Source organism: Capricornis sumatraensis, chromosome 1, assembly GCF_032405125.1.
Source record: "Capricornis sumatraensis isolate serow.1 chromosome 1, serow.2, whole genome shotgun sequence".
NCBI lineage: Eukaryota > Metazoa > Chordata > Mammalia > Artiodactyla > Bovidae > Capricornis > Capricornis sumatraensis.
Genome location: NC_091069.1, coordinates 223,294,029 through 223,307,866, shown reverse-complemented (window position 1 = coordinate 223,307,866; position 13,838 = coordinate 223,294,029). Strand labels below are relative to the sequence as shown.

The 13,838-nt window shown below is 41.3% G+C and overlaps 1 protein-coding gene across 1 annotated transcript in view; it reads right to left on the bottom strand.

Annotated features, from left to right (window-relative positions):
- Positions 1–3,743, bottom strand: part of MINDY4B (MINDY family member 4B) — a 40,738-nt gene extending 36,995 nt beyond the window's left edge. The window contains exons 1-3 of the mRNA XM_068969126.1: positions 3,637–3,743; positions 3,091–3,118; positions 1,277–1,444 (exon numbers count right to left, since the gene is read on the bottom strand). Of these exons, the coding sequence (XP_068825227.1) occupies positions 1,277–1,444; positions 3,091–3,118; positions 3,637–3,743 (303 nt within the window). The remainder of the gene's footprint in view (positions 1–1,276; positions 1,445–3,090; positions 3,119–3,636) is intronic.
- Positions 3,744–13,838: the final 10,095 nt, after the last annotated feature.

Sequence of the window (13,838 nt, the reverse complement as noted above, 5' to 3'; positions counted from 1 at the left end):
GTTGCTCCGTGAAGCCTGTGAGGATGTGCATGAAGGTGAAGAACATGGGGCTATAGTCTGTGTGTGATGATGTCCCATCTGGGAGTCTGAGGGACAGTTATGGGTTAGGTCGAGGTTGGAAATACTGCAGTAAGGGCCAGCTTGGCCTCTGGGGGCTCACAAGGCAGGTGGGGACTGTGAGGTTCCCCCATAAAGGGATCCGGCCCCCACCCCATCCTCCCAGCAGGGATCCTGCCTGTGGGGCACAGACTGTGGAACTTCCTGTCCATGGTGGCCTGACTGCAGCCTTGCTGGTCTTTGCCTGGATGGTCAGGCTGGTCCTGGGTGTGTTCTCAGAGTACATCCAGGTGTACAGGGCAGCGTGTCCTCAGGAAGAAAGCACCTCTTCCTACTTTTGTTCTTAGGGCCTCAAGGAGAGGCCTCTGCCTAGGTCTCTAGAATATAGTCTGAGGGGATGGGCTGAATGTGGAGAAATGATCCCTGATGTTCACTGTGATTGGAAGGGCGATATTGGAGGACAATCCTGTTGGAAGGATCGCTCAGCCTCACTGGTGCTTTTTTTCCTTTCCTCAATCCCTGGCTTTGCTTCCCCAGGTCCCAACCATGCCTCATTGACCATAACAGCTGGTTCTTTGGCCACTTGCCAAGACATTGCCCCCAGCCCACACAAGGAGATATGGATGGGTCTCTGCCTCAGCCCCTCGCCCCCACCTTGGTCAAGGTCTGAATGGAGCAAGTGGTCCCTGGCAACAGCAGCTTCCAGATCCACTTGGATTCTCAAACTTTTAGGTTTGCTTCAAATCTGGCTATTAGTTGGCACCCCAGCAAGTGTTTCCTCCTTGGGATCATGTGCTTGCTGCAGGACTGAGCCGGGGAAGGGTCCCCATCTTCCTTTTGTCCACACAGCACAGGGGTCCTGTCTCCCACATCTACCTCGTTTTTCCACCTTTGTCGTCTTTATCATCTACCCCATCCTACCTCATATGGTCAATTATTTGAGTTTAACACCTTCATGCCTTCACATTTAGCTGTCAAATTGAGGCAGTCAATAAAGAGAGACTCTCAGAGTTTGGGAAGGAAAGACTGTAACATCACCAGTGTCCTTGAAAAATACCATGCATAAGTCATGTTCATTATATTCTCCTTTAGCAATAACAACTGTCCGTCGTCTTATCTTCCATAATACTCTCACATGACAGCCGATTAGATTCCCCCAGCCTTGTTGTTTGGGGAAGATTACGTTTCGTCTCATGTTTAATTGACAAGCTATACTTACCGTGGCCATTGCTAGGGAGACAGGAAAGCCGCCCGATTTTGAAGAGATGATAGAGGGTTTGGGAACAGAACAAAGGCTACTTGATGGCAAATGTCCTTGTCCTTTTGGCTGAGGCCTTCCTGTTCCATCTTCAGTTTCACCAGCAGATACACGGTCACCTTCATGATTCTGTGTAAAATGCCACCATCACCAAAAACAAAGCAAACAGCTGGTGATGACCTTTTACTTTGCTTTCCTTCTTTTCTCTTTCTCCCTGAAATATCAGTGTTCATAAAATGCTGTCTCCCTTTTAGAGATGTCTGAAAATGATCATAAATAGATATAAAAGAGGCAGAAAAATTCCAGTGTCTGTGTCAAAGGGGTTCTCCCAAGTTTTATGTGACTTGATGAGGTTAAGAGTAACTATGGAAACATAATTAATGCTTTCAAGACCTTGACTTGAAGTTATGTTTATAGACAGTTGTAAATGTTACTGTCTCTTGTTTTGAGGAGACAACATTTTATAAACAAGAATGAATCTTTCTAGTCTATACAAAGTATTTCTCATTATATTGTTAACTGGCCAGTAAACAAAGTCAGGTTACCTTCTTTTAATTCGTCTCGCAGATTCCTGATCCCTAGCAAGTGAGTGCAATGATTTTCTTCCTTAAAAAAACCACTCCCTATCTTTAAGAAAAAAAAAATCCATTTTTACTTTTCTTAACTGATTCTTACAGCATTTAAATATAAGATAGCATCAGTTCTTCTTCCACTTGGTTTAGACTTCTATCCTAATGTCATGAAACATGTCTGACCAATTGGTAGCTGAAACATGAAGGAAACTGCCTTCCTTGTTTTCTGGATTCCTAGAGGCTAAGATACTTTATCTCAGAAACACAGCATCCCAGTCGTAGACTACTAATGGGATAAGATGCATTTTGTAAATCACATGGAAAATCTTTACATTTGTAGCAGGGGGTTTCCCCCACCTTGTGGAAAGCTTAACTCAACATTTATTTATTTTTTTCCTTGCAAAGATTGTTTTATCTTTTGACTCTTCTATTCCCCCAAATGATAGCTAGCTCCATTTAATACTTCTAGGACTGAAATAGAAGTATTCTCTCTCTGACTGTATTGTAGACTGGCTAAGAGAGTTTCAGCAGAAATAATAAGGTTTTTGATCATATGTTACTTGGAGCAAGGTGCTTTAGTTAAAATATTAATAATTCAGTTGTTTGACTGTATTATACATTAATGCCAGGAAAATCACCTTAATATTTTGTGCAGAGTTTGTTCAGTGATTGAATTAATATCTGAAATACAAAGCCTATTACCTTCTAACCTTTTCAGGTGACAGGAGAGGAAAACATCTTTCATCTTATATTGTATAACAGATTTTAAAATACCTTTTAACATCTGAATTCAGTCATCTTTTCCTTATTTGAAGATGGTGAAGGAAAACAACTTTTCAGGAGCTGAATCAATATGATAACTATTTTCAGAACTACTTTTCTTCAGGATCACTGAAGCACTTGGAAGTCAGAATCTGTGCTATTTCACAAGTGTAGGAACTCTAGATTCTCATATGATTTTTATTTTTGAAAATAATAACCATATGGGCAAAGTAGCTAGTAAAAGTAAGAAGAGATTTTTATGAAAAAAGAAAGCACAAGAAAAGATCTCCAACAGGGTTTCCAGTTTTGTGTTTTCACACATTAAATGCCAAGTGCCCGAGTGACATTACATGCACAGAAGAAATGGAGATTATGCTGTTAATGTGATTGTTTGAAGAAGCAACTAGAGGAAAACACTCTGGCTTTGAGAAAAGTAATTACCTGAGAAGTTGTATTATTGGTTCCCAACCTATAAATGAAAGAGAAAACATCAAGAAAATTACTCAGTCTATTCAACCCTTATTCCCTCAAACCTCCACTTTGCTTAGGATGCTTTTTCTGCAAACAGTTATACCTGAAGCATTTTAAATGTAAATCTGTAATGGAGACTTCTCATATAGCGAGCGTAAAAGCTGGTTGTTTAGCCATGTAAAATCCCCCTGGTTCTAGGGGGGCTTCCCTGGTGGCTCAGTGGTAAAGAATCCACCTGCCAATGCAGGAGACGGGGGTTCCATCCCTGATCCAGGAAGATCCCACATGCCTTGGAGCTGTGCGCCAAAACTGTTGAGCCTCTGCTCTGAAGCCCAGGAGCCATACAGCCCATGCTCTGCAACAAGTGAAGTCACTGCAATCAGAAGCCTGAGCACCACAATAAGAGAGTAGCCAGTGTACCAAGGAAGACGCCCAAAAGACCAAAAATAAATATATAAAATTAAAAAAAAGAAGTCCCTCTGGTTCTAGAGGGTTGAGAAAATGAGAACATCTTACCGGTGATAACTAAAGATTTCCCTCCATTTGTCAAGAAATAAAATCTTTCTAGTTATCTCCTCTAAATCCAGCCCTTGGGAGTTTTGTGGCTCATCTGAGGGCTCCATAACTATTAGATAATGTAAAGAATTGGAAGACGGAAGTTGTTCAAATGGGAGAGAGAGCAGACTGGCAGTGAAAAGAGTTGGCTGGCAAAGATGCCCAGGTGACGTGTGTGCAGTCCCTACCTTTTGACCAATGAGGAGATCACACCACACAGTTGCAGCTCTGGGCTTTTTGTAAGACCTTGCTATCAGATCATGATTAAACTTTCATTAGGGGTGGAATACTTCTCTGTTTTTCTTCACTGTATGGATACCATGAATGTTTAATCCAAGACACATATTTATAAACAAAAGGACTGCAATTACTTATCTGTATCAAAGCAACTGGGATAATTTAATTGATGAGAGATATCATGTTAGTGGAATGTGATAGCACCTTATGCTGTGTTGCCTCCTTGGAAATGTGTAGTCAAAGAGACTAAAAGCCATCATGATGATATTGAAAAACAGTATCAACTGCTATTGGGTAAAGTGTAGGCTGAGGAAGAAACTGGCCATATCAAGGCCAACTTGATATGGATTTTAGCACACAGAAACCTTACACAATTTGAAGAAGGACTGGTTTGATTTCTTTCTGGGATAAATTTAAAAGTATGTCTCTTCCTATTAGCTGAATGAATTGTAGCTTTAACAACTGGCATAATGAAGAATGTTGTTGGTTGTGACAGTTAATTTTATGCACCTAACTTGTTAGGCTATGGTACCTAGCTTTATTGACTACACCAAAGCCTTTGACTATGTGGATCACAACAAACTGTGGAAAATTCTTTAAGAGATGGGAATACCAGACCACCTTACCTGCCTCCTGAGAAATCTGTATGTAGGTCAAGAGCAATAGTTAGAACCAGATTGGAATAGTGTACTGTTTCCAAATTGGGAAAGGAGTATGTCAAGGCTGTATGTTGTTCATTTAACTTGTATGCAATGTACATCACGCAAAATGCCAGGATGGATGAAGCACAAACTGGAATCAAGATTATTGGGAGAAATATCAATAACCTCAGATATGCAGATGATACCACCCTTATGGCAGAAAGCAAAGAGGAACTGAAGAGCCTCTTGATGAAAATGAAAGAGGAGAGTGAAAAAGATAGCTTAAAACTCAACATTCAAAAAACTAAGATCATGGCATCTGATCCCATCACTTCATGGCAAATAGATGGAGAAACAATAGAAACAGTGAGAGACTTTACTTTCTTGGGCTCCAAAGTCACTGCAGATGGTGACTGCAGGCATGAAATTAAAAGACTCTTGCTCTTTGGAAGAAAAGTTATGACCAACCTAGACAGCATATTAAAAAGCAGAGACATTACCTTGCAGACAAAACTATGGTTTGTCATCTAGTCAAAGTTATGGTTTTTCCAGTGGTCATGTGTGCTTGTGAGAGTTGGACTATAAAGAAAGCTGAGGGCCAAAGAACGGATGCTTTTGAACTGTGGTGTTGGAGAAGACCCTTGAGAGTCCCTTGGACTGCAAGGAGATCCAACCAGTCCATCCTAAAGGAAATCAGTCCTGAATATTCATTGGAAGGACTGATGCTGAAGCTGAAACTCCAATACTTTGGCCACCTGATGCGAAGAACTGACTCCTTTGAAAAGACCCTGATGCTGGGAAAGATTGAAGACAGGAGGAAAAGGGGACAACAGAGGATGAGATGGTTGGATGCCATCACCGACTCCATGGACATGATTTTGAGTAAGCTCTGGGAGTTGGTGATGGACAGGGAGGCCTGGCATGCTGCAGTCCATGGAGTCGCAAAGAGTTGGACATCACTGTGCGACTGAACTGAACATTTAAATAGTAGATTTTGAGTGAAGGAGATTATCTTTCATAATGTGGGTGGGCCTTTTCCTATCAGTTGAAGACCTTAAGAGAAAAGACCAAGATCCCCAACAGTAGAAGGGAAGTCAGCCTGTAAACAGCCTTCAGACTTGAACTTGCAGTGTCAGCCTCTTCCTGGACCCCCAGTCTGCCAGCCGGCCCAGCATATTTTAGACTTGTCAGTCCCCACATTCGTGCAGCCAATATACATGAAAGTGTTAGTCACTCAGTTATGTCCAATTCTTTGCAACCCTATGGACTGTAGCCTGCCAGGCTCTTCTGTTCATGGAATTCTCCAGGTAAGAATACTGGACTGGGTTGCTATTCCCTTTCCAGGGAATCTTCCTGACCCAGGGATAGAACCTGGGTCTCCCACATTGTAGGCAGATTCTTTACCGTCTGAGCCAACAGGGAAGCCCTGACCAATATATATGTGTATACAAATTGAAAGAGAGAGATTCTTATATCATGTTGGTTCTGTTTCTTTGGAGAATGCTGAGAAATACAGTGGGTTTTTTTTTTTTCCAATCAAAAACAAATACTGGTTATCAGAAAAGGATTCCTATCTTTTCTGTTTGAAATTGAACCTCTCAAGCAGGAGGTCACTTTCTCTATGACATTTCTGATTATAAGGTTTGTAAAATCTTGGGAAGACTAAGAGGTCAAAGCAAAGAGGCTATGTGGATTTATTACGACTAGAGTGAGGGTCAGAGCTGAGGGGACTGATTGTATATGGAAATGCAGCAAGATACCACAGCAACCACTTTTGCTCGAGGATGCTCTACCTCCAGTTTTCTTAAACTAACTTTTAGTGATTGTTTTAACCATTTAATATTCAGACGTCTCATAAACTTCCTTTGGGTTCAGTATTTTTGTTGTAAACATAAGAGGCATAAAGAAATCCTTTTTCATTTCCTCCTTTATAGTTTTAATGGTGGCTTGGAACTATGAGAATGCAGGGGACAGGTAGGAGAGCAGAGTGGTAAAGAGCATGGCCTCTGGGCCCCAATTGTTTTGAATCATGTTTTCACCTCTTGCTAGCTGTATGGCCTTGGACTAGTTATTTAACCTTTCTGCAGCCAGTTTATTCATCTGTAAAATGGGAATAGTTGCATATCTATGAAAATGGTATATCACTTACTTGCTGCTGCTGCTGCAAAGTCGCTTCAGTCGTGTCCAACTCTGTGCAACCCCATAGAAAGTAGCCCACCAGGATCCCCTGTCCCTGGGATTCTCCAGGCAAGAACACTGGAGTGGGTTGCCATTTCCTTCTCCAATGCATGAAAGTGAAAAGTGAAAGTGAAGTCACTCAGTCATGTCCGACCCTCAGCGACCCCATGGACTGCAGCCTTCCAGGCTCCTCCATCCATGGGATTTTCCAGGCAAGAAACTGGAGTGGGGTGCCATTGCCTTCTCCGATATCACTTACTTACACAGGTCTTATTTATCTTGTTTAATCCTAAAAAGTAGAGTGCCTGAACCAAATGATATGGTTATTTAAAGACTTTTGCTACATAATGCCAAGTTTTACCATTGTTTGTGAGTATCCCTTCCCCAGTCCCTCTTGTTCCTTGTATTCCTAAATTGGAATTTGTGGTCCCATTCTTTTCAATCAAGAAAGTGCTGTCTTTACTTCTCTTATCTTTCTTTGCAGTTAGATGTTGATAAAGGTTCTAGAATGGAAAGGACTGGTCTGTAGATGACATCAGGAGTTAAGAATGTGATTTAGCTATATTCAGAGGAAGGCAGTCTCTCTTGGGCATTTTGTCAAAGAACTTAGAGCAGGAGCTTGGGTATAAGAAGTAGGGTGAAAAGAAAAGATGGAAGTGGGGGATCTTGAGATCCAACCCGTCCATCCTGAAGGAGATCAGCCCTGGGATTTCTTTGGAAGGAATGATGCTAAAGCTGAAACTCCAGTACTTTGGCCACCTCATGCGAAGAGTTGACTCATTGGAAAAGACTTTGATGCTGGGAGGGATTGAGGGCAGGAGAAGAAGGGGATGACAGAGGATGAGATGGCTGGATGGCATCACTGACTCGATGGACACAAGTCTGGGTGAACTCCGGGAGCTGGTGATGGACAGGGAGGCCTGGTGTGCTGCAATTCATGGGGTCGCAAAGAGTCGGACACGACTGAGTGACTGAACTGAACTGAACTGAACTGAACTGAGCCAGATCTGGAGAGAGAAGGTGGGAGAGGGGAATAGAAATATGTAGAATTTAGGGTTGTCCCCCCTCACTTTTTAATACCTTTGTTCCCACCACATGCCATGTGAAGTCACCTAAATCTCCCTAGACTGCCTGTGGTGTATCAAAGCATCCTGCCTGAATACAAGGCCTCACACAGCAGTGGATGCGGAGCAGCAAAAGTTGAGTACAAAGCAGGGTTGTGGGAGAGGAGGGAAGTTTTGCAACCCTGCAGGGAGTCAGGGGGTTAGGGAGGATGGTGGAGGGCCTGAAATCATTTGCCTATAAAGGAAATACACTATGTAAGTACAGAAACTTGTGCCTGAATCCATTTGCTTTCTTTGTTGATAATTTTGAATGATAATTCCAATGATTTCATGAGAAAAACTAGCTTTTATTCCAAACTTGGAAATTAACATGTGAACACTTAATGTTATTACTATTTGCTGTAGTTTCTAAGCAAACTATGATTGATCTTTATAGTGTTACCCAGTTCATCCTTACGGTCAAATCTGAAAAACCTTGTGCTTGCAAGTGTTTTGACCAGCTTGCAAAATGATCCCCAACTTTTCTTCTTGCTGTTTTCATAGGAGGCTTTATATATAGAAATCTGGAAGGAGAATTTGACTGCCTTTTGGTGTTTTTTCTTAAATAAAATCTTGTTAAGTGTTTTAATTAACCTTACCCATGGAAAGCTCTTCCTTAGGATTAAGTTAAATCCTTTGCGGTTTAATCTTTCATTTTCTTTAGTTCTTCTTTCTGTGGAGATAGAAATTTTTTGATTAAGTCCTTCCTTAAGGCCTGGAAACTAGAAGATAGCTGATATATTCCCCCTTTTGTTCCTTGGTGGTGTGGTAAGGAAGAGAAAGAGAGTGTCAGGCCCAAGGTCAAATGCTAGAGCCTCCCTCGTAACCTTAACCTTGGAGAAGTTACTTCATTTCTATGAACTTCACTTTCTGAGTCTCCTTTGACTCAAAGAATCATAATGAATATGACTTATGTGAAAATTCTTAACCTTTTATCAATGTTTTCTTGCCTCTTCTATATTAAAAATTCTCCTTTAAAAGTTTTACTTTTTCCTACCTTTATGCATTTTACAGGTGGTAGCACAGGCTAGGGATACAATGAGAAGTCAGAAGTGCTCAAGCATGAAGACTAGGGCATTGGTCCCTCCACCAGTGGGCGTGTGGTCTTTGGTTGGTCACTTAGACACTCCTGTTGGATCATAGTCCTGCTCTGAAAGGTCTTAAAGACCAGTGTGGCACGATAGGAAATATATTTGGTCTTTGTCCAAAGAATTCCTAAAATACTTGGTATTTCAGCTGTAGAACACCTAGGTGGTGTTGGAGAAACAGAGAATTCGTTTCTTTGGGGGAAAAAAGGTCTCCCCGTTGGTGTCAGCAAGAATCTGAGATCCAGTATTTAAAGCACATGTTCTGGGGTCAGAGTGGGTGGGAATTTTTGCTCCTCTTCTATGCACGCATCAGTTATCTTCAACTCTTTGCGACCCCACAGACTGTAGCCGACCAGGCTCCTCTGTCCCTGGGGTTTTTCAGGCAGGAATGCTGGAGTGGGTTGCCATTTTCCTTCTGCAGGGGAATCTTCCTGACCCAAGGATATTATCTCCATTTCGCCGGGTCAGGAGTCTAGACATGGTGTAGCATCCTCTGCCTAGGGTCTCACAAGTCTGTTGGCCAGGCCTTGTATTCTCATCTAGGCTCATCTTCTCTTCTCAACTCACCTAGTTGTTGGAAGAATTCATTTCCTTGTGACTGTAGAAGTTATTTCTTCAAGACCAGAAAGAAAAAGGGAGGTTCTGCTGCTTCAAGTTTCTGATCTTGGGGAAAGCCTAAGCTCTCTTATAATAAAACTAATTTGATTAGACTAGGCCCACCCAGAGTACTCTCCCTTTTGATTAACTGAAAGTCAAACTGATTAGGGACTTTAATTACATCTGCAAATGTCCTTCACCTTTGCCATATCAGGTAACATAATTATGAGAGAGACATCCTACCACCGTTGCCATGGTGTGTTGGCTTTTTCTTGTGTGAGTCTCTTTCTTGTGTGAGTTTTGGCAGATTGTGTCTTTCGAGGAACTGGTCAGTTTTATTATTTAAAGTTATCAAATTTGTGAGCATAGAGTTATTTATAGTATTCCTTTATTACCTTTTTAATGTCCATGAGATTTGCAGTGATGTCCCCCCTTAATTTCTGCTACTAGTTATTTGCATCCTCTCTTTTTTTTATCTTAGCCTGGCTAGAGGCTTCATTTATTTTATTGATCTTTTCAAAGAACCAGCTTTTGGTTTCATAGATTTTCTCTATTGAGTTCCTATTCTTAATTTTATTGATATCTGCTCTGGTTTTATATATTATTTGTTTTCTTTACCTTGCTTTGGATTGAATTTACTCTTCTTTTCCTAGTTTCCTAAAGTGGAAATTTAGATAATTGATTTTAGATCTTTTTTTTACTAATATATGCTATAAGTTTCATTTCCATTCAATGCTATAAATTTTCCTCTAAACACTGCTTTTGCTGCATTCCACAAATTTTGATAAGTTGTGTTTTATTTTTATCTAGTTGTCCTGGGATTTCTTCTTTGACCCATGTCCTATGTAGAAGTATGTTTAATCTCCACATATTTGGGGATTTCCCAGTTATCTATTATAGATTTCTCACTTTATTCCATTGTAGTCTGAGTAGACAGTGTATATTTTTTATTCTTTTAAATTTGTTAGCTTTTGTAACAAATGTAAAAGTTCAACTGGTGTACCAAGTAAATGTATTTCATGGCCTATCGAATACCTAATAGAATGTGGGCACCAACCTAATATCTTATAGTATGTTGCTGCTGCTGCTGCTGCTAAGTCGCTTCAGTCGTGTCCGACTCTGTGCAACCCCATAGACGGGAGCCCACCAGGCTCCCCTATCCCGGGGATTCTCCAGGCAAGAACACTGGAGTGGGTTGCCATTTCCTTCTCCAATGCATGAAAGTGAAAAGTGAAAGTGAAGTCGCTTAGTCATGTCCAACTCTTAGCGACCCTATGGACTGCAGCCCACCAGGCTCCTCCATCCATGGGATTTTCCAGGCAAGAGTACTGGAGTGGGTTGCCATTGCCTTCTCCACTTATAGTATGTTAGGTGTGTTTTATAGCCCAGAATGTGGTCTATCTTGGTGAACATTCCATGTGAGCTTGAGAAGAACATATATTCTGCTTCTGGTTGGATGCAGTATTTTATATGTCAATTATATCCAGTTGATTGATGGCATTGTTGGATTAAACTATGTCCTAACTGATTTTCCACCTATTGGATCTGTCCATTTCTGGGAGCAGGTATTGAAGTCTCCAGCTATGATAGTGGATTCATCTATTTCTCCTTGCAGCTCTATCAGTTTTTGCCTCTTGAAGTTTCATGGTCTGTTGTTAGGCACACACATATTAAGAATTATTATGTGTTCTTGGAGAATTGACCATTTTATCATTAGGTAATATCCTTCTATATCCCATATTCTGTTGATAAGAAGCAAGTCATAAGTCCCGCTGACACTCAAAGGAGAAGTATCATACAGAATTGTGACTTGTTGGGGTGGGGAGGTCACCTTAGGGTGTGTCTACCATATCTAGATACTGGCAGTGATCTTGGACCAATCATTTCAAATCTCTGCCTTACTTTCTAACCTTGAAAAATGGGGATAATAATTTTAAATGGACTAGTGGATCACTATGAGGATTTATTCATACCTAAGAAGCATTTAGAACATTGGGACATAGCAAATGTCTGTGACTTTTAGTGGATTCTCTTCAAAACAAGGACAATTCCTGCTCTGTTGACCTCTTAGAGATTTTACAAAACTCAGGGGGATGTGGATCTCTGTTAACTGAAAACCACCACACAAATAGTGGTGGGTTGTTGTTTTAGGGCTTGTCTTTCTCACTCTTGTAAAAAAAAGTTGCTTTTTGACTACTTTTCTATGATTGTGCAGTGGCACATAATTGTCTGTTTACATCTGTAGATGAAAAGAAGTGAAGGCTCTGCACCTATTCATCATGTTGACACTCCACCTCTGCCTGCTTTGAAATACTTTCTGCCTTGTTTTAAAGGCTGTTCAGGCAGCAGAAAGTTCATGGGGCAGCAAGTAATGAGATAAGAGCATACTCAAATTGCTGTGTGATTTTACAAGTCACCTACCTTCTCTGAGCCTGCAGAAGTAAAATAAGATGTTGGACAACACTAGGTAATCTCCAGATAACCCCTTCAGTGCATTCCTTCTCTGATTTTGGCTTCATTTGTCAATTCTACCCAACTCCACCTGGAAACTCTTGACTCAGGCCTATTAACTCTCTTCTATTTAATAGGCTGTTCATGGTTCTGTAATGCTTGGAGCTCTCTTCTTGGACTTCAGGTCATCCAATTTTCTATGGAATCAAGAAAACCCCTTCAAAGACAGAAGGATTCATTCTCAGAAGCATAATTCTAGGAGCCAGAAGCAAAGTAAAGCTAACAAAGTCAAAAGGCAGGCAAAATTAACAGATGCTCCCAGTAATGAACAAGGTGTAGAAAGGTTTTTCGCAATGACTGCTTCCACAGAGCATAAACAGGAATGCATCCATTCCCTCCCGTCTCCCCTCACACCATCTGTTATTTGTGTCAGGCAGTTGGTAATTGCTCTATGTGACCCCTGTTGTTGGTAACGGAGACCACACTGTACACTGCAGCTTTCTTTGCTTTCTCCCATCTCCTGGCAGCTGTGGCTATAAGGTTTGTGTCTATCCTGAGATGGTAGATCAGGGTTTCCCTGGCTCTTGTAACTAAATATAAACAAATCACTCACCCTCCCTATTGGGAAATAAGTTATAAATAACAAGTGGGAGCAATCTTTCATCAGAGAGGCTGTGGTTACTAGGAAACGGGCACTGTAGTCAGGCTGTCTATTGTCATTATGTATCCATATGGCATTGAGTATAAGCTCTGGTTCTCTGTCCTTGGTCTTTCGAATGGCTCTTGAGTGCACTCTTCTTGCATATTATTCTACTCTTTAGTACCTTGGGGGTTCTAATTTGACCCCTGTCATCAAACGTGCTGTGTGACTTTGGGTGAATTAATTCACATCTCTGGTCCTCAGTTGAATTCTCAGTTAAAAGAGATGAGAAGGTTCGGCTAGATCAGGGCTTCACAAATGACAGCCCATAGACCAACAAATCTGGTTTGCCATATGTTTATGTGTGGCCAGCAAACTAAGAATGCTTTTTATGTTTTAAAATGGTTGAAAATGAATTAAAAGAATAATATTTCATGACAGAAAATATTTGACTATTTAATAGTGTAATTATGTAATATGCACAATCATATTTATGACAATTATATGAAATCCCAGTTTGTGTTCAGAAATAAAGTTTAATTGGACCACGGCCGCACTTATTTATTTGCTGTCTATGGCTGCTTTTAGACTCAACAGCAGAGTTAAATAGTTGTGACAGAGATCGTATGGCCTTCCAAGCCTAAGATAATTACTATTTGGCCCTTTACGGAAAAAGTTCAGTGACCCCTGACCTAGATGGTCTTTTACCAGGGGTCCCGAACCTCTGGGATCTAATGCCTGATGATCTGAGTTTATGTAATAATAACAGAAATTAAGTGCACAATAAATGTAATGCTCTTGAATCATCCTGAAACCTTCCCCACCACCGTCCCCCTGGCCATGGAAAAATTGTCTTCCACAAAACTGGTCCCTGGTGGCAAAAAGGTTGGGGACTGCTGTGTCTTAGTCACTATACAAATTGACTAAGTCTCAGCATAGAACCTTCTTAACCTGGGAAATAATTTCAGGGTTTAGGTGGAACAGACCTGGGTTGTCTAGTGCTCCCAACAAGTCCTAATTACTGCCCTGGCTGATGAATGGCCTGATAAGGACTAGAAATATCTCAACCCAAGACAGGATTGGGTGCTAGACTCTGGTCTTGCCCTTGTCTGGGTTCGCCCAGGCCTGGGGACCAAGGTAATGAGCCACACGCCTGCTCTGGGAGCCATGACCTGCAGTGATTCTGGGCTAAACCCCCTGGGGGTCTAGAGGAGAGATGAAGGTGTTA